The sequence below is a fragment of the Manacus candei genome, unplaced genomic scaffold (genome assembly GCF_025592945.1).
Source record: "Manacus candei isolate 608988 ecotype Guabito, Panama unplaced genomic scaffold, ASM2559294v1 h1tg000077l, whole genome shotgun sequence".
NCBI lineage: Eukaryota > Metazoa > Chordata > Aves > Passeriformes > Pipridae > Manacus > Manacus candei.
Genome location: NW_026138125.1, coordinates 3,779,312 through 3,802,759, shown reverse-complemented (window position 1 = coordinate 3,802,759; position 23,448 = coordinate 3,779,312). Strand labels below are relative to the sequence as shown.

The 23,448-nt window shown below is 37.7% G+C and overlaps 1 protein-coding gene across 1 annotated transcript in view; it reads left to right on the top strand.

Moving 5' to 3' along the window:
- Positions 1-23,448, top strand: part of LRP1B (LDL receptor related protein 1B) — a 506,665-nt gene that overhangs the window by 189,581 nt on the left and 293,636 nt on the right. The window contains exons 4-6 of the mRNA XM_051810328.1: positions 242-361; positions 2,619-2,747; positions 9,896-10,153. Coding sequence (XP_051666288.1) covers positions 242-361; positions 2,619-2,747; positions 9,896-10,153 — 507 coding nt within the window. The remainder of the gene's footprint in view (positions 1-241; positions 362-2,618; positions 2,748-9,895; positions 10,154-23,448) is intronic.

The window sequence follows — 23,448 nt, the reverse complement described above, 5'->3', positions numbered from 1 at the left end:
ACCTCAATAATAAGCTTGTGAGCAACTTTCGATAGAAATAAAACACTGATTTTCATTTATTAACTTGCTGAAATGCAATTTTCATAACTGAGCATTTTACAGTGTGTGTGTGTGTGTTATATTTCCAGCTTATGTAAATAGTGGTGGTGCACTTAAATATATAAATATAAAAGTTTCTAAAATTTGCCATGTAGGAATAATCAAAATATTTAGTAACATTTTACTCTGTTATTGTTTACAGAACTGCTCCCCAAATGCCAACAGATGAATTGCCAATACAAATGTGCCATTACCAGGAATGACACCAGGTGTTACTGTGGGGAGGGATATGAAACAAGCAGTGATGGAAGAAGCTGCACAGGTAAACAAGAAATTCCCTATAACATTAACATCCAGGTATCCTGATGGCTGTCAGGGGCAGGGAGCTGGTGGTGGGCTGCCAGTTTGTTACAGGAGAGAGTGGATGGCTTAGACAAAATTTATTAAAAAAGTCCTGCCGCTGAGTCACAAGGTGCAGAAAGGACTCGTTTGCTTTCTAAACTCCTTCTCAGAGAGGAATCCGGGTGTGGCTGAATCCAATCTTAGCCTTGGATTATGTCAACAATTTAAATTTAAGGAATTACAGAGGTGTGATTGAACCACTTTTGTCCCGCAGGTTTTAATGATTGAAAAAAATGAGAATGTTTATATAAAATGAATAATTTATTATTACAAATGATCAGACAAAAGATCTTAATCAAAGTTATTTACACAATATGAAAGCTAAAACTACTAGTAGTGTAGTATAAGATAGGACACTGCACTATATTGAAGCAATTATTGAAGCAATGATATTAAAGCTAGCAAAAAAGAATAATTATTAAGTAGAGATTTGATGTAAGTCACTCATACCAATGCTTGTGGGGATCTCTCTTTCTCTCAGCCTCGGGGAGTGTCCCTGGAGGGCATCCCCACCCAAGGCAGGAGCAAGGCAGGAGTCTCCACACATAGAGCCCTAGCAAGGTTATGTCAGAAGAACCTGCCTGTATGAATGGGGACTGGACTTCTGTAGTAAAAAGTGATTGACTGCTAGTCACAGATTTACAGGCCAGCTACCAATTTATCTGTCACATCCATCTTCAAAAAGCAGGATGTGTGTTTTAAGTTTGATGAACCAGGCTGTTTTTAGCATAATTCAACACCAAAGCCAGCACCATGGCACCAGTGGTAACTCAGCACGGAGAACCTGTGTGATGGCTTGCACTGGTTGCATTCCCTGATCTGTGTGATGGCTTGCACTGGTTGCATTCCCTGATCGAATTTTAGGTCTTATTGGGGTAGGCCCTCCTGCCACACAGCTCTGCCCAAGGGCAGCACAGCTGCTTCCTCACCCTTCTTCAAAGGTGTTGGTCACGAATGAGTGTGGGCTTGTGGGGCAGAGATGGGGAAAGAGTGCCCCCAAAACAGGACTCAGGGCCTCCCTCCTGGCTCTTTGATGCTCCTGTGTCCCAGCTCTTCTGAAGTTACTGTAAGGAAGCATCCCCAGCCAGGCTGCAGGAGGTGGGGAGCGTTCCCCTGGCTGACAAGCTACAACTCCTCTGTGTGAGCCGCTCTCTCTCCAGACCTCACTACCAGGAGAGTCTGTAAAACTTGTAAAACATGTTTCACCTCACGCCCATAAAGTCACACCTAGATTAGAATTTGATAAATGAACACTCCCAAGGTCACACAACTTAGCTGGGAACGTTACTTTGGTGTAATTAATTGTAGACTGAAACTGGTGTTCTTTTTGATTTTTGAAATATATTGCTTGTTAATTCTCCATCCAGGTATTTGTTTCCTGTTTTGTTTTTTTCTCTTTTAATAATCATATTATTAAAAGTTCTATTGCCTTATGTATGTGCTCACTACCAATCACACCTCTCTCCAACTAACAGTACTAAGCCAGATTCTTCATAAATGTAATTTATTGTAAGTTCTTGCACTCTATGGTTGTCATGTTTTGTGATTAAAAATATATCTCAGGAAATAATTTCAGCTGCAGTTTTTTAGAATGTCAATTTATTACTTAAATTCTCAACCACTGTTAAATAGCATATCTTGATTTTATGGTATTATGCCTGTATACCATAGTTGAGAAAATTGTTCTTTATATTTATGAGAGAAATATATAGTTTTTGTTGTAGTGATTGATAACGTTAATGTAGAAGTGATGACAGTTCATTTAAGGAACTATAAGACATTGCCAGCAAAAACAGGTTGAGAATGATAATCAATTATTTCCTCTCTTGAAATGTTGCTTCATTCATCAACCCTGATAAGTAGTAGTCTCTAGTACTAACAAGGACCCAAATGTCTCCCTAACGTGATGGAGACTTTGGATACTACTTGAAATAATGTAGGTTTTATCTTTCAAAATTAAGAGCTATTAAACTGGAAAACTCCTACCCTTTTGTTTGGTTACTGGAGTAATTTCAACAGCCAACATCCCTGATAAAATCATATTTTGAGAAGGGGAAAACATGGAGCATCACACCATAATTATTTGATGACTTAAATGTCTCTCTTAGAATTCTCAATTTTATTGAATTTCTTTTTTTTCCTAATCCCTAAACAAGATGTTGTTAATGTCCTTTTAGATATGAATGAATGTAACACGTATGGGAGCTGTAGCCAGACGTGTGTAAATACAGAAGGATCATACACTTGCAGCTGTGTGGAGGGTTATGTACTTCAGCCTGATAGCAAGTCCTGCAAGGCCAAAAATAGTAAGTTTTAACATCTTTTTACCTTACTGGAGATATTTTGTGGTTTGATCCTATCTGGAGGATTCATATGAAAAGACAAAATGAACACAGGTGAGATGGACTCTCCTTCGCTCTGCTACAAAAGAGCCACACAACAACCTTGGAAAAACTTTTCGCCTATTAAGACAATACTCCAAGGGCAATATTAGAAGTTATTATCTGTTTATTATTAATTAAAGTGAAATACTCAATTCAGCCAAGATTAGAAGAGTTCCCAGTTTCCCTGTTCATAAATAAATCAAAGATTTTCCTCACACAAACAATAAAGGCTGTTTACTCTGGGAAGACAATGGAGACAGGGGAAATGATCATGAGGTAATTGTACCCTTAGGATAAAAAAAAAGACATGAGATTGCTTTGTCCTTGCATTATCCCAAGAGGTGAATTTCATGATATACATATTCACACAAGGCTTTTTGTTGCTTAGTGCATGTTTTCATTAGTTATAGCGAATTGGGAATCTGAGGAAATTAGTCAATTGTGTTTAATGAGGCAATATTTTACACAGTGTTTTCTTATTCAGCATATTGAATTAACAATGCTTTTATATTAAAAACCCCAAAAAGTTCCTTAAGGAATTATTCAACATCCACAATGCTTCAGGCCCCAAGTTTAAGCCATGTTTTTTATACATTTTTGAGTCTTCATTTTTGTAGCTATTTTGCCACCAGAAAACAGGAACGACTACTGGGCTTTTTTAAGGCTTTCTCACCTAAAAAGTATTACTAAATATGTTTTGACTGAGCACCACTGAGAGTTACAGGCTATTTTACTGTTTGTACTGTTTTGATCCACACAATATAGCTGAGCATTTTTTAAAAAAAGTCCACAGTGAAGTGGATAAGCGAGATAAGAAAGTCCTCTTACAAAGTACTTTTACAATGTAAAAATACTTTAATATTCGTCTTTCTCCACTACATGAATATTCATAATGTAATTTTAGATCAGGAAAACCTCATGATGCTTGAGATGAGCCATGGAGTTTCCCTTCTTACACCCATAAAGCTGGGTAACAACTGAGCATTGTAGTGAACTGTTGGTGTCTTGATGAAAAGAATTAGATTAACAGAGAACCCCTCTGTACTTTTTACTACTTCATCATGTTTATTTTACCCTAGTTTTTTCACCTTTTCTGTTATTTTCAGAAAGGAATTACCACTAATGAGAAATTGCAGGACAATGCAAGCCAAGATCATGGTTTTGTACAGACATGAGTGTTGCTCATTACATTATTTTTGTGTGTGTGTGTGTAAACACAGGTTTTCCTTGAATTAATGCTGGATTAAATTATCAATATGATTTATATTTTGGTCAAATATTTCATAGGACGCAGAAGTTATAAAGAAACCTGGATGAGTAATGAAGGTGCTTTTATTGCACAGTTACGCAAGATCTTGTAGTAGTTTGTGTTGCTTCACTGGGCCCAACTTACAGGGTGGAAATTGGTGAATTTTCCATGTGCCAGATGCACATCACTTTCCTATACCCTCCCTGCTACAGTCATAATTTCCCTCGTCATACAAATCAATTTTCACAATTTCTCTCCTATAGGATGAGGTAGGAGCAGGGACAAAAATACAGCGTGGCCCTGCACAAATAAATTGGGGAAAAGTATGTAAAATCCAAACATCACAGGTCAAAAATTAATCCATAGCACCTTGTTGCACAGAGGGAAGATGTGTATAAGTAGGGTTAGGGTTAGGTCAGGATTATTGCTTCATCTGGGATATGACACCGAGTGAGGGGCATCAGACAGGGCAACTTTGGATCAATAGAACAGAATCAGGAAAAAAAAGGTGTCTAAGGAAAAAAAAACGAGAACCCAGCACTTAGAAAAATTATCAACTATTTTCCTTAAACAACCTAAAGAAAATAAGGGTGGAAAGAGCAAGTTCCCTGCTTTGTCTACTTTTGGGAAAAGTAGTTGTCAAACAAATGAAGAAAATGAGCCAAGAAATATTCTACTCTGTGTAAAAGCTGTGAAAGACAAGAAGCAGCGCTAGAGGTGTAGGTGTGGAAAATTTTCACTGTTAATGACAGCAGATCTGCTAAGAATGAAAATTGCCATCCTCATGGAGATCCTACACACGACAGAATCCCAAACATCAACCCTTTGCCTCTGCAGATGGAGAATATTTATGAGCAGTGAGGTGTAGGAGGTGCTGGAGGCCCCAGTTAGAGAAGGTGCCGAGCAGGTGACACTTGTTTGGGTCTGGAGGAGCCCTGTTCTGGGTCAGGGGATAGTGTGGTGACCCTGTAGGTCTCCATCAGCCCTTGCATGGCCTCAGAGCCCATCCCCACCCAACCAGCTCTCCACATGTGCTATGGTACAATTAGCAAAGTTCTCGAGAACTGCTTTTTCCTGCCCTTCAGGCAGACACATACTCACCTCTGAAGGTGGTGAGGTTTCTCCCTCATTAAATTCTGCATTTTTTTCCACAGCACAATTAAATACCTTTGGAGCCAGAAGCTTTTAGCTGCACAGTCCCTTTGGGGAAGGATGTAAAATAGGTATCAAAACAGCTGGGAGTTTTTTACAGACTTTTTAACCGCGTTTTCTTTTATGAATAAAGAAGCAGTTAATGACTTCTTCTAAGGTGCAAATGAAACAAAATGCAGCTTTGCTGAACAGACTTTTAGAACTTCTGTGTTTACCAAGTTTTTATGCCTATATTGCAAGGTCTGCATGTGATGAGAAGAGTATTTAAGGAAAGCAAATGACAGAATTGGGAAGCTTTAGCTGAGGAAATAAAATTCATCTGTTTTCCAAAAGTTCGTGGTATGCTTTATGTCTCCAAAACCTATGTAGAGAAAAATGCCATGTGGTGAGAAATGTTTGTCATGGAGATACATCAGGATGAACTGAAAATGACTAAATGAAACTTTTTTTCAGGGTATTTAGAAAAAATTCAGTGCTTTTAAACTGATTTGACAACACAGTTTTCTTGTATGATCTCACAGAACTAAGTCTTGAGGCTTTAGAAATAAAACAGCCCATTTATGGGGCACATTATGGCTAAACATCTAAAATAATGTCAAAACAAAATTGGCCTGCATTTAATTCGGCACTACTCAATATTATTTCAGATTTTAATACCATACATGTGTTGGTGGGAGCAAAGTACTTATGATTTACAGTGCACACCCCAGCAGAAGGGCGTTTAAGCTGCTTGTCAACACTGAATTCTGGATTTTATCCTTTTCCTATCATTGTGGTGTGAAAAAAAAACCAACTTGCTGGTATTTCTAAGGCTTTTCTTCCAGAGAAGTAGGTCTGTTGGCAGTGCAAAACACCTTCATTTCTGATTTGTTGTGGCATCACTTATTGATCTGTATTTTAGACAAGATCAGGGAGGAGGGAAATGCAAGTCTTTCATCTTTTCCACTACTCTATCTTAAACTTAATTCAAAGGAAAATGCTTTCATTTTAATCAAGAAGGATGAATCATAAAACTTCCCTGGATTAAAGAACCACTCACTTCTTATCTTTCCCATAAAATGAAAAAAAAAAAAAGGAAAGAAAAGAAAAAACTTGTGAAAAAATAACACACATGAAGTCCAGTTATTTGAAAAGCTGCTGCCAGCTCACTGTAACTCATCCTAGATCTGTCCATTCAACTTTTCAGCTTCTGTTCTTGAGGAACAAACAAGCAGCTTTTGTGAGGGAGAATACATGATTTCTTTATTATCTCCTTTTTTGTTTTTCATCAGCACTATGCTATGCAGTAAGTTAATTTAAAAATTTCTGCAGGAACATTTAATATTTTTGTATATATATATATATATATAAATAACTATGAAATCAGCCCTTATCTGAACAACACTGAAAGAAACAGGTTACCTACTCTACTGTGAAAAACCATGATTATCTGATACAATCCATTGAATTATTTCATGTAATTCTGCTTTAAAATTATGATTTCAAACTCAGTAATCTAGTTTCTGGATTTTTGATGTGTAATAGTGCCTGCTGAGCAGAACCTCTTGGCAGTGCCACGAGTCCTTACCATGCCTTTGTTTGCAGCCTGGTTTGATTACAATAGTTGCTCGAGAGGTTTGAAGCTAATTCTTCTTAAGAATTCTCTTATGTCTTAGACATTAATATTAAAATACAACCTTTCGCTGGAGTTTAGTGAGGTATTAAATCCTCGTTAACAGTTTGCAACAGGTCAGTTCAAAACAGTGCAAGAAAAGATATGGTTCTCTCTTGCAGCCTCAAACCACTGTGGTGGCTTTGGAACCGCAAACATCCCCTGAGCTACCTTTTCTTTGAGGCTTTATAGATTGCAGAGGGTGGAAATATCCAACTTAGCACAAAGTATAAGAGTAAAAATAATAATAAGGTTTTTTCGCACTGTTGGTAGTCGGGAAAAGTGTGATTCAATCCAGAATTAAGCAGTGGTATTATTTTGTGAGAAGAGAGAAGCTGAGCATGGAGCTGTCAGATGTAAAAATAAAGCCCCTAACTCAGCAGGATGCAGATGGAAACACACCTTTTGTACCAGTCTGGAAAGCTGGGGTGTGTGGGTGACAGGAACAGAAGCTCTTAAGTCTGGCTCTCTTCTGATGGGTAGCAAAAGTTGATAAGAACAGGGGAGAAGAGAGATTTAGGCTGACTGCAAATGGACCTACCTGGCAGATTTCAAAGAAAATTGCTTAACAAGAACCACACTGCCTTCTCTTTTGGAAAAAAAAAAAAAAAAAAACCAAACAGAAAAAACAAGACTAGGGGGCTTCACTCCTGGCTTACACTGCAAGGGATTGTTTCACAAAGCAATTCAATCCCCGATGTTGTTAGACATCTTCTGAAATTAAAAAAAAAAAAAAAAAAAAAATCTCGTGTGGATCTGACTCATGTGTTGTTGAAAGTGAATGTGAGGATGATGAGGACAGCTAGAAAGTCCCAAAAGGAATGACACAGAAGTGTGGGTTTGCAGGTGTCAGTGTGGGATTTACTGGAGAGGGACTAAATGTGTTACAAGTTAGAATATGCATTATGAAATGGGAAGGAATAAGAAAAGACCAAATGTAATTAACTTTAGAAAGAATACATGTTGATCCCTTATAGAAAAGAAGTTCTTTAAGTGAAAAAATAAAAAAAATAATATGATCAAGCAAGATTTTTAAATAAAAGCTGATAGTACCAAAGAACAGAATTTAACACCTACTGCTGTGGGTTTGAGCGAGACCACTGAGCACTGCATTCACTGAAGCATTTTTTCTCTTTCATCAGACCTACTGATGAAGTATTATTTGTTGAAACCTTTTATTTTTGCATTTTTTTTTTCACCATTTAGACAACTGGAATTGCATACTGAAATTTTGATTTAGGCAGAATGTTGATTGAAAGTGCTCCATGTCAATGCAGCATTCAAACATCCCTCTGAATACAAGCAGATTACACTGGGGTGAGAGCTCTTGACTTGGCAACACCAATATTTTTCAAATGTGCTTGAAACTGCAGAGTATCTGTTTTAAGGTAATTGTTTTTAAATCCAACATCCAAAAGTTTACCCACTTGACAACATTATTTACTTTGGCAGAAGAATGGGGTTAATAGACACATTGTAGTGGTGTTGCAAAGGACAATTAAGTGATTCTCATGAATGTAAATCATTGCAAAATTAGATATCACTGTTATTCCAAGTAAACCTGAGATGATTTTTAGGATTTTTGTATCTTCCTCTCTCAGAGAATATTCTCATGATGTCCTGCATCAGCTCAATCTCACTTGGAGAAGGACTCTGGACACTTAGCAACATCTCATAGGAAGGGGATTTTTTAGAAAGCAGTTTCCCTATCCTCTGTCTTAAATATATACATCTCTTGGGTGGAGTTTTTTCCAGCCAATTCACATGGTCAACAGCAGTTCTTCATTATAAATTAAAGCAAAGCAATGTTACCCCACTGTTGTAAACAAAGGGATTCTTCCCAGGGGGGAAAAAAAAAAAGAGGGAAACTGGTGGGAGAGATTCTGGATTAACTGGGACATTGTTTCAGTTTAAAGTACTAGTTCAGGTCTAGAACAAGATGTTATTCCATATCAGCAGTGGCACCATGTGTAGCAGACACCCCATCGTTCAAGACTTATATTTATTTGCAGTTGACTAAATCGGATGAAAATTTTGAAACCAGCCCTGAATAATCAATGGAATAAAGCAAGAACAGTTGGGTTTGTGCCCAATATCACTCAGGATAATGCTAAATATACTGTATCTCAATGAGAGTTATTTGTTCCTCTCTGTGGATAACGTAACTTTTAAAAGTTTTAACTTGAACTGGAACATCGTGTATTTTAAGATATATAATCTTCACTATTAGGGTATTATTATTTCCTTCATTTTTCACACATTGCTCAAGTATTTTGATAAATTACTGGCGTGGTTTTTAGGCAAAGTGATTCAGATGATTGTGACAGTACTTTCAGTTGCATGTAATATCCTAATTTGAATCACTGCTTCATATTTTGTTTTTGTTTATCACAACAGCAATGGTAACCCAGTGGAAATGAGACACTCTCTTTTCCCTGTCAGGAATCTCCCCTGCATAATTCTTTCTCCTTTATAAAGGATGATTGTAGGCCCATCATCTCTGTGCTGTAGCCAGGTTTCACTGCATTAGTATTTTTTGTTGTTGTTGTTGGTTTTAAGATCTTTTAGCAGCATCCACTCCTCAGTTTACGTCTTATTTTACAGACTCTAATATGAAAAGCACCTTACCATTTCCTGTGTACTCATGAGTTCTGCAGGTTTTCCTGGTCTTCATCCTTTTAAAAATTTCAGTAATCTGGATAGAAATAATTTGCATAAATTGTATTTCATTTTATGATTTAGGCATGAAAAATGTTGCAATAATGATACTTGGAATTAAACAGAAGCTGTGGGGCTAGGGTAATTAATTTTATTTAATGATGTGAACCATTAGAACAGCAGGATAAAATGGACTAGTAATTTGGAATATATGATAGTTATGAAAATAAAAACAAAACCAATTTATTGCATGTCTTACAACAAGCAGGTAAGAACATTAAAAACTACATTAAAACTCAAAAGATGAATATGGTGCAGACAGCCTGTTAATCCTTTCAACTCTCTTCACTTTGTTTTTAGAGCCTGCTGATAGACCTCCTCTTCTTCTGGTTGCAAGCTCTGAAACAATTGAGGTTTTATATCTTAATGGAAGCAAATTGTCTGCACGAACCCCTGTAAAAGGATCTGCAGTATTGACATTGGACTACAGCTACAGAGAGGACACAGTTTGTTGGATTGAATCAAGGGATCTCTCAAGTCAACTGAAGTGCTCCAAGATAACCAAAGCTGGGAAGTTAACAGAGGAGTGGATAATAAACATTGCTCAGTACCTTCACAGTAAGTATTTGACAATGTTTTAGCAAAACAGTGGTGTCTGTCTTGGCAAACTGCTGCAGGAACCTTCAGAACAATTTTGGGGTTTGCTGTTGAAAACAATCTTAACACATTAAACATTGCAACTCACAGCGAAGCACTTTTATGTTCCTCACTCATATATACAGTGTGGGTTGCAGCATTTATACCTATGCAAAAGGTTTTTAAGATGTTCGTTTTTGTAGACTGACTAAAACGTGTGGAAGTTACAAAACCAGCAGTGCAATGGAAGAAGAAATGTGAAATGCTTCCCTTTGTCTGGCAAAATAGTGCTGCACAACACTTGGGAGTGATTCTTTGCCACTGGGACAATATTAAAAATGAAATAGGCACATCTTTAGCACAACTACCACGGGTATGTTAGTTCCTGAAAATATCAAAATATTTCCTGACTTAGTGGAAACAAATTGCTGCCCTTTTGTTTTTTGTTTTTTTTCTTTCAGTTAAGAAAAGACATTTAAAAATGCATTAACCCATCACACTGAATTAGAGTTTGCATTACAACATTATTCCTCAGTCAACTTTTCAATTTGTGGAATGTTGTTATCTTCTGAAGGAGGTGTTCATCCATAGACACATTAGTGTGAACAGACTGATAAACAGTGTGCAGTCAAAAAAATTGCAATTTTCTTCATCTTTCACAGAAGAGATGTCCCCAGATCAGCTTAGAAACCACAGCACTGAGGAGTTTAATGGTGGTACTAGTAACAGACTCCTAAAAACTCGAGACCAGAGCCTAAGATTGGACCTAAGCTTTTGAAAAATCCTTTTAAGGAGAGATGTGCATCAAAGAATAGGTCTCAACGGATCTCAAACCCTCTGACCACCCAGTTCAGGAATATTCAAATCCCAAATTTGATTACAACTCTTAGAAGTGCATTTCAAAGCAATAAGTTCTTCATAGAGGTTGTGCTTTGGACTATCAGGATAGCTTTTTTAAAATATGGTAATTTCTGCAGAGTAAAGGTTTTTTATAGTTTCCTATTTTTATATTTACTAGAACAAGAAATTAAATTTAAAAAGCTCTCCAAAAATAGTGTTTGGGTTTTGCTTTTTTTTTCATTCACCTCTCATTGTGACTGTTCTGCTTTCAGAGAACACTCTCATCCAAGGCATAAAGTATATTTGTTTGAGGTTTGGGGTTTTTTTTCATTCTTCCTATGTTATTGAGGTTTCTTTTTTAATGTTGTCTTTTAGAGGGCTTTTCATACTTTAGATATCTAAGTACCCTAAAGATCATGGTAGTAGTATTTGATTACGCTTTTTCAATTCGCTCTGCTATTGATATTTTGTTTTCCTTTTAGTCAGAACAATCAAATTAAGTGCAGTCCTTGGCAAAATGTGTTTTGTATTGAACTGAATGTGTGTTTGTTCTGTCACTTGTCTTTATCATCAGAGTGGACCTGAGCACTATGTTTTGCAGTCCTTCACCAGTTGTGTCTTGTGTTCCTGTCTTTCTGTTCTCTGTGTGTGAAGAGAATTGATAATCTCTGTGCTGTTCAGATCTGCATTAGTGCACCTGTTTGTAAAATCGGGGCTGTATGATGGGTTTGAAATTAATACAGTGCCTGGAATTAATGAGCTGCTCATTTTTCATAGTGCTAGCACACACCAGCCTGTGGTCTCTAATATTTTTTTTCTGAAACTTCACGGTAATAGTTCAGTCTTATTTAGATAAAGAGTAGTAATTCCCATGGACGTGAACCAACTGCAGAGACTTGGTCTGATTTCTTCTTTGATTTTGATTTGGGAAATAGTGCTTGGAGACTTAAAAAACTCTGCTTGGAGACAGGTTTTGAGCTCTGACTGACAAAATGCAGCAGATTTAGCTGTGGGGGTGTATTTCCCAAACACACACATCCCCAGACACTTTTCTTGTGTTGCTGCAGCGGAGTAACATCAATTCCCATGGTCTGGGCATGTCTGCTCAGAGGGAAAGGCAGCATGAAACCTGCCTTTGGCCTGCTCTGACCCACAGCTCTGCACTGCGTGGTCTCTGCAGGTTTGGTGGGGCACTGGAGGCAGGAGACAGCAGGGACAACAGGTTGCTCCTTGTGGGAATAATACCTTCTGAAAGTTCAATCAGAACTCATCTGGTGCAGAGCTGTTGCTTGTTTCCATCCCCAGTACTCACTGCAGAAATTATCCTCCTGATTAATGCCTTCTCTTGCAGACCTACACCTGGAGTTATGCCTGCCAGGACATGGCAGGAACCTTGTGTTGCTGAATCTGTTGTATTTGCCTGCACATGTTTTATATGTCCTTTTGTGGCTACTGCACAACTGAGTTTTAATTTTAAATTCTTCCTTTTCTTCCCTCCACCTTCTATTACCCATCAGGTCATTTCTGCCATTTCTCTTCAACATATAACACTACCTCTGGTGAGGCAAATTAATTCACTTTAACTCTTTGTCAAGGATTTCAGCCTGAGTGTTTTCAAATGTAATTGCACTCCCCCACAGCTCCAGCCAAATAAATGGTCGTGCCGTGGGGTTATTCACATAAAATTGTACATTCTGTTCTTAATAGGAAGCTTTTTTTGTGTTTGTGTTTGTGTGACCAGAAAAAGGATATTCCTAAAACTATTAGGGGGGAAATAATAGAAATGGTTTTCTTAGCAGGGTTTGTGGAATTTTCACTATTTTTTTATCCTACTTTTCTAATCTGTTCTAATCTGTTAGTGTGAAAAAAATCCCCATTTTATCCACATATGACAAAAAAAATGGTAGTAAAGTCAGTTATACAAAGTGATTGGAACTGCTTGAAGTGGGTTTATTCGAAGTGTTTTCTTCAGTGAAGGCAAGTAAGACTTGTAGTTAGGAACAAAGAATATAGATCATCTTTTAAGATGAAAGACTACATTTAGGAAAGTGGGGACTATGAAAATGACTTCATTTTTATGCCAGGTCGTACAGCACTAGCTCCAGGTAGTGAGTGTAAGCTTTGGATCTACAGAAGAAAGAGAGTTACAGTCCTTTAGTTTGTAGCATTCTCCCTCAAAAGACAGTCCAGTCTGACTTCATTTTGGTGTGGGGGTGTGTGTCCCAGATGGGTAGAATCAGCTTCCTTTGAAGCACAATGTAACTTGCTCTGTGTCTGGATATAATTCTGCAGAGGCTGTGGAGAGGCTGATCCTGCACTCGTGTGGTGCTTCCTGTGGGAAAAATGGGGGGGTGCAACTCTGGTGATGGCATTCCTTGTGTTCTTTTATTAAGCTAGCTTCAGGCTTATAAGATTTATTCTCTCATGCATAGGATTTGTTTGATAGGTTTACCCTTTTAAATAAGGATAAGTTTCTGTAGGCACTATAATATCAGCACAGGCATTTGTGTCTTAGCCAAGATCAGGCATTGGCATGTTGTTTCATCGTTCATGTTGTTTCATCGTTGTCTTTTTAAGACCTAGAAGTTTTTGGAAGAGAAGCTGGAAAACTTCCTCTTGGAAAGATTTATGCAGACAATGTCAGAGCCAAATAGGCTTTCAGGGAAGTTTCTCCTATGAGGAGGCTGGTGCAACCACTGCCCATAGTAAGGGACATGCTCCTTGACACTTCACAGCTAGCTCACAGTCCATTTCCAGTTAGTACAGAGACACTTTCAGGAACACTCATTCATTTAAAGGGATATCTCTTCATCCAGACTAGCAAAAAAATCTTTTTAGTGGCATGAACGTGGAAAATCTCTCACAATTTTCTGCCCTGCCAAAGCCATGATATGAAATTTTATATTAACACTTCTGTGTGTTGGAGCTGAGGACTGGGAAGAGCAGCATCTTCTGGATAACAGAATCTTCTTTTCCCTCATTTTAAAAGGCATTTTGTGTCTTCATCATTACAAGTACCATGCACCTCACATGCTCTCTCCAAACAAGCACTGGGCAGCACAACCTGGGTTTTAGCTGCTATTCTTCTACAGAATATAACAAAATCTCTTCTGGGATGATGCTTCAGAGCACGATATTTTCTGCTTGGCTGGTATTAGTTTCAGGTTCCCTTGGCACTCAGTTATCTCAGTACACCAGTACCAATCCTGGAGGGCTTGTATTTAGCTTTGCCACCTGTGTTTTCTACCCACAAACAGTCATACCTCACCTGGGAAGGCACACAGGCCTTTCTCTTGGCAGGTGTGTTTGGACAGGACTGATCTGGATGAAAAGAAACATTTTGCTTCTTCTGTACTAATTCAGTTCTAACCTGCCAAGACTGGGAACAGGTGATGGACATGGGGAGGTGGCAGATGCCAATGTGAAAGGTATTTGTCTCTCTGCTTGTGGAACCCAACACCTTCTACTTGACCTCCTGGTCACAGTCCAAAGCTGGGCTTTTTGGCTCTCCCACTTTTTGGATATGATTGCTGTGAAGACCATCAGACAGGGAGCCCAGAGGATTTGACCAGTATCCAACAGTGTCTGTTTGCTTACATTATTGGTTTTTTTCTCTGGTTTTGGTCCCACTGATTGCTCCTTCACCCACTTCTTAGTAATGATTATCCACAACTACTAGTGCTGTGTTCAGAATAGCTGCACCCATTTCCCTTGGCATTGATGAGGCTGGGTCATTGAAGGAAACACTATTCCCTGGACCTGGTACTCCTTTCAGCATTCCTGTGAATTGCCATGAATATTCATGGCAATCAAAGCAAAGTTTGGCTTATTCAGGAGGAGAAAAACTGTGAAGATCTGGGGGAAAGTGTTTATTCCTACATACAGTCTGCCCCAGCTTGTCTCCAGACAGGCACTAAAAGCTGTCATACAGTTGTAGGATGTGATTTTGCTTTTTTCTTCAGTGATAGGCCGCCCATGAGCCTGGAGGATGCACAGGAATGAGAAGGCTTTGTGTCAAAGGTCATTTACACCTAACAGGGCACTTTAGTAGTGTTCAGAGCATCTCATACAGTAATGGGGGCAAACAGGAGGTGGGAAGAGTATCATAAGGAAATATCACATCATACTTGTCCTGTATGTGGCATCCACTTGACTAATTAGCCATGGATGATCTCACATTGATGTTATTGAACTTCTGGGAAGACTGCACAAGTGCTGTTTTTGGAATAGTGACCTTTCTTTCTTTGTCAAATGCTGGGCTTTTTGTTTTTTCAGGGGGCTTTTTTCTGGGTTTTGTTTGCTTGTCTGTTTTTTGCTTTTTGATGGGTTTTTTGAGTATCAATATCTCACTCTTAAGTGTTTAAACAGAGGCATCATTAAATATACAAAACTAGGATACTTTTCTCATGAATTTATTCAGCTTGAATTTCCTGTCCTCTTTTACCGTCCAGTCACTCAAGTCTTCTGAGGTCCTGAGGTTCTTCAAAAGTGACCCTCCTCATTGCTATTCTTTATTTTATTATTCGACCTTGTCACCTTGTTATTCCTGTCATCTTCCAGATGACTTGTGAATGTGATCTCACACAGATCCCAGCACAGACCACCGTTGTAGAGAACTTGGTGATACTTAACAGGGAACCAGGTTTGACCCACATCTCAGGTAGTTCCATGGGTCCATCCCTGTCATATATACCAGGCTACATCTTTCCTGAGTCCTCCCTAGTGTCTTCCTCACTGTCTACTGGGATTTGCACATGTACCCCTGTTTATATTTTGTTTTAATTTTCATATACTTTTAGGTATTTTAGCCACAAGTCCAAATCTTCAGCTGGATGTTCATACTCCATGATATGGGAAATGCTTTCTTTACATCAGTCCATTCTTTTATTCTTCATTCTGGTGTACCTGAATTTACAGAACTTTTGATCTAGTATTTGACACAGCCTCAATGAGGTGCTTTCCTAGTGCAGTATGGACTTTTATTTAGTGCAGGAGATAACACTGTCTGATAATTGTGTCTTTAGGTACAGTTTTTCTGCCCCCTGTAATGGCAAAACTTTGGAGTCCCAGGCTGCACAGAAGCTTCCTTTTATCAGGTGCTTCTCTCTTTAGCTCCTGGCTAGTTTATTCTGATTACTGGCTATACACAACCTTTTTGATGATTATCAGGTTTACTAGAAGAGCAAGGGTAGCTCACATCTCTTCATTCAACCTTCCTGTTTCAACAAGCACGATCAGTTGGATCTCATCCTTTGACCATGGTGCATATTGCAAACCTATTATCTTTTTTATTGAATAAAATTCATGTAATCAGGTCTGTATCTCAATGCTTGATGGTGTTTGCACGAAAGTTAAGATATAATCTATATATCAGAAATCCTAAGAGGAACTTCCATCTGGTTCGTTCTAAATATTAGTTGGGAAGTATCTGTCTGCTCTTGGTGCATCTTTTGGGTACAGACTATTCCATTTGACTTGGGGATTGTGCTACTGGCTTAATAGTGTTGCTGTAACATTTCATTATGTCACTGTGAGGCACAAGCTGCCACGACAGATCCTCTGAATTTGTGGCATTTCCCTCCAAAGTTAGGTTACCTGCATTTAATCCCTTTTGACACAAGAGCTATTTATTAACTGCTTGCTAATTGCCACAAATGGATTTTTTCAGTCGTTCAAAGATGTAATACCACTATTTTTCAAGCTTTGTTACTCATCCAGCTTCCACAATTGGTCTTGCATTGACATTGGTCAAAGCCCTGCCTCTGTCTTCTGTTCTTAGCAAAGCTGTCTGTTTTCTTTATGTCTGCTTTTCAGTGGTTGTGCCCTGGATAGCTAATTCTCAGACTGAGTACAGAAAAGAAAAAGCCTTATCTCAATGGTATTTCTCAGAGCAAATTGTTTATTGTTTTTAGCTGGTTGGTTGGTTGGTTGATTTGGTTTGGTTTTGTTTGTTTGTTTGTGACTTTTTTGGGGGTTTTTTTTGGGGGGGAGGTGTTTTTTCCCCCTTCTCTGAACTCCTAGGCTCTGCCTGGGACAGTCTCCTGAACATTGTATCTGCAAAGAGACAAAAATTCTCAGTGTTGAATTGTCATATTCCCTTTTCCCTGATTTGTTGACTTCCTAACTGACCATTTTTGGACTTCCTTCTTAATTAACTCTGTTATTGTCCTAAAGTGGGACATGACTGTATCATTTTGTGTCTTCCTTACATCCCAACCCCTCCTTGGTATAAAAGCTCGTGCACCAGGGAGAAAATCCAAGAGCAAGGAAGAAAACTCCCACAGAAGCAGAAGAGTTTTGCAAATAAGAGCAGGACTTTCTGTCATGGTGTCAGTAGTCATGTAAATTTATCTTTATCAGGCAGAATGCTGAGGGACTCTTCCTCTCTGTCAAATTAAATTATTATGCTACTTGTAAAGCAGTAACATTTGTATTTTATTAACAAGGTTTTGAAGATAGAATGAAATAATTGTGGGGGCTATAAAGATGTAATATACAGATAACTAGGTTGCTGCAAATATAAACTACACAGTTTTGTAGTGAATATTTTACAAAAGTATTTTTATCCCTGGATACAACAATAATGAAATAGCAGTAAAAACGAAACGAAACCAAACCAAACAAAAAAACCGCACAAGTAATTTTTTTTATGAAGTGTGGAATTAAGTATTACATGTTTTATGGGATTAGACACACATTTTCCCATAAACCTTTGACATCCATATGCACTGTGTTGGCTTCATTTTGGTTTTTGCTTGGTAGTCACTACAAATATTCTTTGTAATAGGATTTTCACAAAAACTGAACTTGTTCTGCTTCTGTAAATCCACTGTGGACTTCAATAAGAGGCAAATGTCCAGGGAGACACAGACATTTGCATAGCACAGCCTTCTCGGAGATCAGGAGAGATGCTCCCTCAATCCTCTGATTCCAGCACTGGTTGAGTAGTTTTTTTGTTGGCTGCTAAAACCAGAAAGTTCTTTTCTTTGTAACATGCTGCAAGTGAAACAATGACAGAATCGTGTTGCCTTTTACAACCAAAACTTCTGCCCCTTTCTGATTCCATGCAGAATCTAACCAACTGTCGAGCTACAGCAATTATTAACAGTCCTCTAATGGGTTTGCTGAAGTTTTTGGGCTCCTGAGAGGTAAACACAGGAGCTTGTTTTTTGCCTTTCTTCCAAGAAAGAGGTATATAAGAGGTATATAGAAAACATATAATTGTAACCTGCCCATGTGAGTAAAGTTGTTTATAAACTTGAGGCTTCAGGTGAACGCTCTTAGAAACTGTCTTCAATGGCAATAAATTATTGTCTTTATAAATTTCACACTTTTTATGGTTTAGGTAGTGGTTATCTTCTTAAGTGGAGATATATCTCTGTAAATGCATGGCACATAGGATATTAACCAAGTTTACTTCATGTAGACTAATCGCCACATACTTCCAATTATTAATTTATTAATGCAAATATTTCATTCAGACTTCATAAAAAACCTTCCACTAAAACACTATGAAGAAAAAACTTTTTTTTTTTTTTTTTTTACATAATGTACTTTGGATTGTGTCTTCTGCCTCCTAAAGACTTTCCCTGAGACACAGGTCAACATTGCAGAAAACTTTAAAAAGTCTGTGTCTTCTTTGAAATTACTTTTGGAACGAAGGGGACATAAAAACTATAAAATCCAAAATACGGTTTGTTTACATCCAGCATCATAACTGGTGCCATGTTCAGATATAAAAAATGAAGCACTTGAGCAATTACAGACCAAAGTCCATCCCAGACAGAGATTTGTCAGTGGCTAAAGCCATAAGGGAACAGTGTGTTTTCAGCAATGAGCCTGAACTGTCTTAGGGATGCACTGAGCTGTCTCTGCTCCAGATCTGAGTCTCCAGGGCATCAGTGAAGTGACCCATCAGGAATTTGCAGTATTTGCAGGGACTGAATCACACATTCTGGCTGCTATATCTTATGCAACGAAAAGAGTAATAGAGTATAAACACAGATATTGCGAGTTGTGATCAGACTTGTGGTCTCTACTAATTGCTGTGTTCTGCAACTCATATTTTGATCTAATGCTTTGTACTACTGCAGGGAAAAGGGTAAATAAATATCATGCTTTTCAGAAATGAGTAAGTAATTGCTTTTATCAAAGTGAATCTGAAATCAGACACTGTGTATCTGATAAAGTGAAAACCTGAAGCTCTTGGCTGGTCTGCTTCCTGCACTCACCATAGCCTGGGTATTTCTGTGCTGGACTGGAGTCTGTGACAGAGACACACCAAAAACTTTGTGTGTGTCAGAATAAAACAAAGGGCTTGTTCTTAACTTACTACTTTATCAGGAGCCCCTACAAAAAGATGAATTGCATGTTTTACAAAAGTTGATAAAACTGTGATTATTATTTACACTGTGGTGAACATGACAAATTAAAACCACCATCTGATTTGGAGGGTTTAATATAGGATCAATTTCTTCAGTTTTTAACTTCTTTGATTGACAGAAGCAATGACTGGCTCAACAAGAATTATCTCCAGTTCATGGCAATATTATTGTGTTCTCAATCTACATAATTGTGGATTTCTACTTAGAATGCAGCAAATTTGATTTAGAATGTTCTTTTAATTGAAGCTTTGGAGTAGAACTTGAAATACTGGAAACCTTATGGATCATGTCAGAATTATGAATTAAATAAAATCCTTTTCACTATTTGTCAGTTGAGTTGAAAAAAATAAAACCTTAGGTTTACTTTCAAATGTTTAAGTTTGGTTTGAGTGAAGCACTTATTCAAAAACTGAAAAGTTGCAGGTAACCAATGTTTTAACCTGAGAAAATAACTTTTGCTAAAGCCAGACTTAAACTATATAAATTTCTTCATTCTGGAAAAAAAAATGTTTGAATCATTGTAAGTAATTAAATGAGAAGGACAAGATATGCCGAAGGGTTTATCTGCTGTGCAAAGCAGACACCCTGTGTTTTACCAGCACGTGACCAAACAGCTCCCATTTGATGTGCTGGGTTTGACATTCACCATGACAATTCTGAGCTGATGGTAAAGTTTGGATGGTCTTTGCATATGTAATCACATAACATTTCTGTCACACTGTGTAAGCAAAAATAATGAGCTGACTGAGGAGTGTGTGGGGATACGTGCCACAGTTTGCAGTTCCAGGGACTTTTGCTCTTTTTGGCACTTTTGGATTTGTTTGCATGTTGTTGCTGTTTTGCTTAAGTGCATGATTCCATTTTTTTATTTATATTATTTTTATATTTATATATAAGGAGATAAGTATAATGTGTTTTAAGATATTAGTGCCATTTCTCTTCTAGTTATGAGTATACTGAAAATACTTATTTTCCTTTTAAGACTCTTGGAGAATATATTGTTAGTCATTGAGTCTGTGCAACTGGTTGCACAATTCAGGTTTGTTTTAAACAGTCATAACCACTGCATTAGCTTCAGAAACAAACCCATTGGGAAAAGGAAACTCAAAAGCTGAAGCAATGAGAAAACATTTTATAACAGTCTGTGAAAGCACTGTAATCCATCTTCTGTGTCCTAAAAAAATGTGCAGAGTTTGAGTTTTTGGTTGTTTTTTTTTTTTTTCTTTTTGGAAAGAAATACTTGGAGAGACAATTAGTTTTTCAGAAGGACAAAACACATTATAGGCAGAAATTATTGCTGTAAGGAAGACAAGAACAGGCCTTGCAGAGGGGACCTGGAGGAGGGTGCAATGCATATTCATGTATTTCCTCTGAACTTCTTTGAAAGTGTTGGGACAAATTCTTTTTACCATTTCACCATTTAGATGAAAGGAGCAGTGATTTAGGAATAAAGGCAATATGGTCCTAGTCAGGTTTCCCTGAGATTTACAGGATGTCATTTAGCAAGTAATCTTATCTTTTCCCTTCTAAAGGTAGAACAAGAATAACAGTATTTCCACATGGCATAGGGATGCTGTGAGGTTTAAAACCTGAAATGCTAAAATGATGGGGGGTACACAATGTAGGAGTGGCCAGCACAAGGTACCCAGGTATTCTGTGGTTGAGAAGAGGTGGGATTATGGCCTCATATCTTCCTGAAGTGGCCAGTTTTGGAAAGGGCTGGAAGGTTTTCTGAAAGCAAAGGTCAGGTTCTGCAAATATAAGCTCATTGAGTGTGAGCCATATTTCTGGAAGCAAGAGCTATTTGAGTGATTTATGAGGCTTGTAATGGAATCTATGATGCTATTCTGTTTTAAGGTAGTGCTTGGGTAGACCAATGGCAGCAGCACAGTGGTGATGATAGAAATAAATAAACAACGACAACAAAAAAGCAGTGTTCTGATGTCTGGTTGAAAATGGATAGAAAAATAATTTATGCATAAATCTAAAGCCATTTTTTATTTCTTTCATTACTGGAAAAAAGGCAAGAAAAAAAATTATTTTTTTTTAAGTGCATCAACAGTGCCAAGATTTTAAGTCTGGGCAGTTGTCTGCTTTGTTGGTTGGGTCACATACAAAAAATAACAGCCTTCTTCTCAAAGTTTACTATTTTGATATTGAAAAGATGTAATAAATGGATGAAAAAAAAAAAAGAAAAGGACAGAGAGGATGAAAGGTGGATGAGGCAGTGATTACATGGTGTGTACTTGTAGTCACTTAGCAATGTTTGTAGACGGGGAGGAGTTCATTTGTTTGTTTTGCTCAAACCATAATATGAAGCAAATGACTTTTGTAGGTGCTGTACAGTGGTTTAAGTGCCTTGCAGAAGTTACAGCATGCTGATGGCATCAGGTGGTGGCAATGATTCCTCTGTTAGAGGGAAGGGAAAAAAAATCAAGAAAACAGCTTAATGTCCCTAATATAAGAAGCAATTTCTTTTTCTCTCCTTAGCAACCCTAAAAAAGAGGCTATCTCATCTAGTAAGGTACATGATGTGGTTTTGTTTCTGAGATATTATGTGGAACAATGAGGTATATGTTTGCTAACTGTGCAGGTTGTGTTTTTTATTATTGAAGATATTTTTAACTTTTCTAGTATTCTCTAAATTGTCATTCTCAAGCTGTATTTAAATTGGACTTCGTATGCAGATTTTAATTACGTTATAAGCAAGTTCAATTTATTTAGCAATGTGGGTTGTTTTTTGGGAGGATTGTTTGTTCATTTGCTTTTGAAAATTTAATGTCTTCTCCTTTTCCTCTAATATGTTTGAGATGAAGACAAGCACTTTTGTGCCCAATATGAATATGTCTCTATAATAGAATGAAATACTCTCTGGCCAGTATTATCTTCTGATTAAAACTGAATGTAATAATGCCCTCTGGGGAAAAGAAACAGATTGATTTATAGCACTAGGTCCTGTCATGTCCTGCATATTCCTATTGTCTAGACCATATACTCCTAAGAGCAACTACAGTGGGCTCCAAATGAAATTATCCTACAAAATTATGACCTACATTTTACCTGCAAGAAGCTACAGCATACTCTGGATCCCATGAATGACAAATGTTACCTTCTACAAAACATGTGCAGTATGAGTTTCCTTTGTTTCCCAACCCATTCTTTAGGAGTTGTCAAAGATAATTCACTTCTACATTATCCCCCCAAAAGCATCATTAAAGCACCATTGCTTAGCTCTGCCATTACACTGTTCAAACTTTCTCTGGAAGTCATTTTCCTTAAGTACTTTATATTGTAAAGGTAACTCTATTTATTGACATATCTTTAAAACTGTAATAATCTACTGCTTAGCATCTTGACAGGAAAGCATTTAAGTGACCTTACTTTTGTGAGATGATGATTTGTGGATTCATAATCCATGCAGGGGGCAGTCCTAGGGAGGTGGGAGGTTGCACACTTTTGGGTTTGCTGGAAGGTGGTTAAATGAGGCAAGTGTCACAGCCTAATGCTGCCACGTGCTTGATGGGATGCCTATTGTACCTGAATTATGCTTTAATTTTAACAGTGGGTGACTTAACTGCTTTGAAGTAAATAACTGGGTTTGATTTACAGTCTCTGCAGATTTATAAGAAGCTTTTGAATGTGCAGCTAAAAAAAAAATAGCACTGTTATAGCTATGTACCTCTATAAATCTGTCTTTATTGTTCAGCATGTGCGTGGCTACTGGGACCCCATTATGAGTTTACAATCACTGGGCAATGTGCTTGAAACTCAGTAATGCAGAAATTAGGAATGTTATGGTTTTCAACTCTTCTTACTTGACATGAGAGTGATGTAAGAAAATTCACTCTCTGTAAAACTCCTAACAGTCAGGATTGAAAGATAAGGCCATTCATAAGGGCCTTATTTCATTGTTTCAGACTTTTTCCTTGCTCATTTAAGCTGTTGGCATCACAACTAGCTCTGTGACACAAGACCCAGTAGCAGAAAACTTCATTCATCTTACTCATTCCAGAAACTTGAGGCATTTTGTGATAGAATCATTCTATAACACAA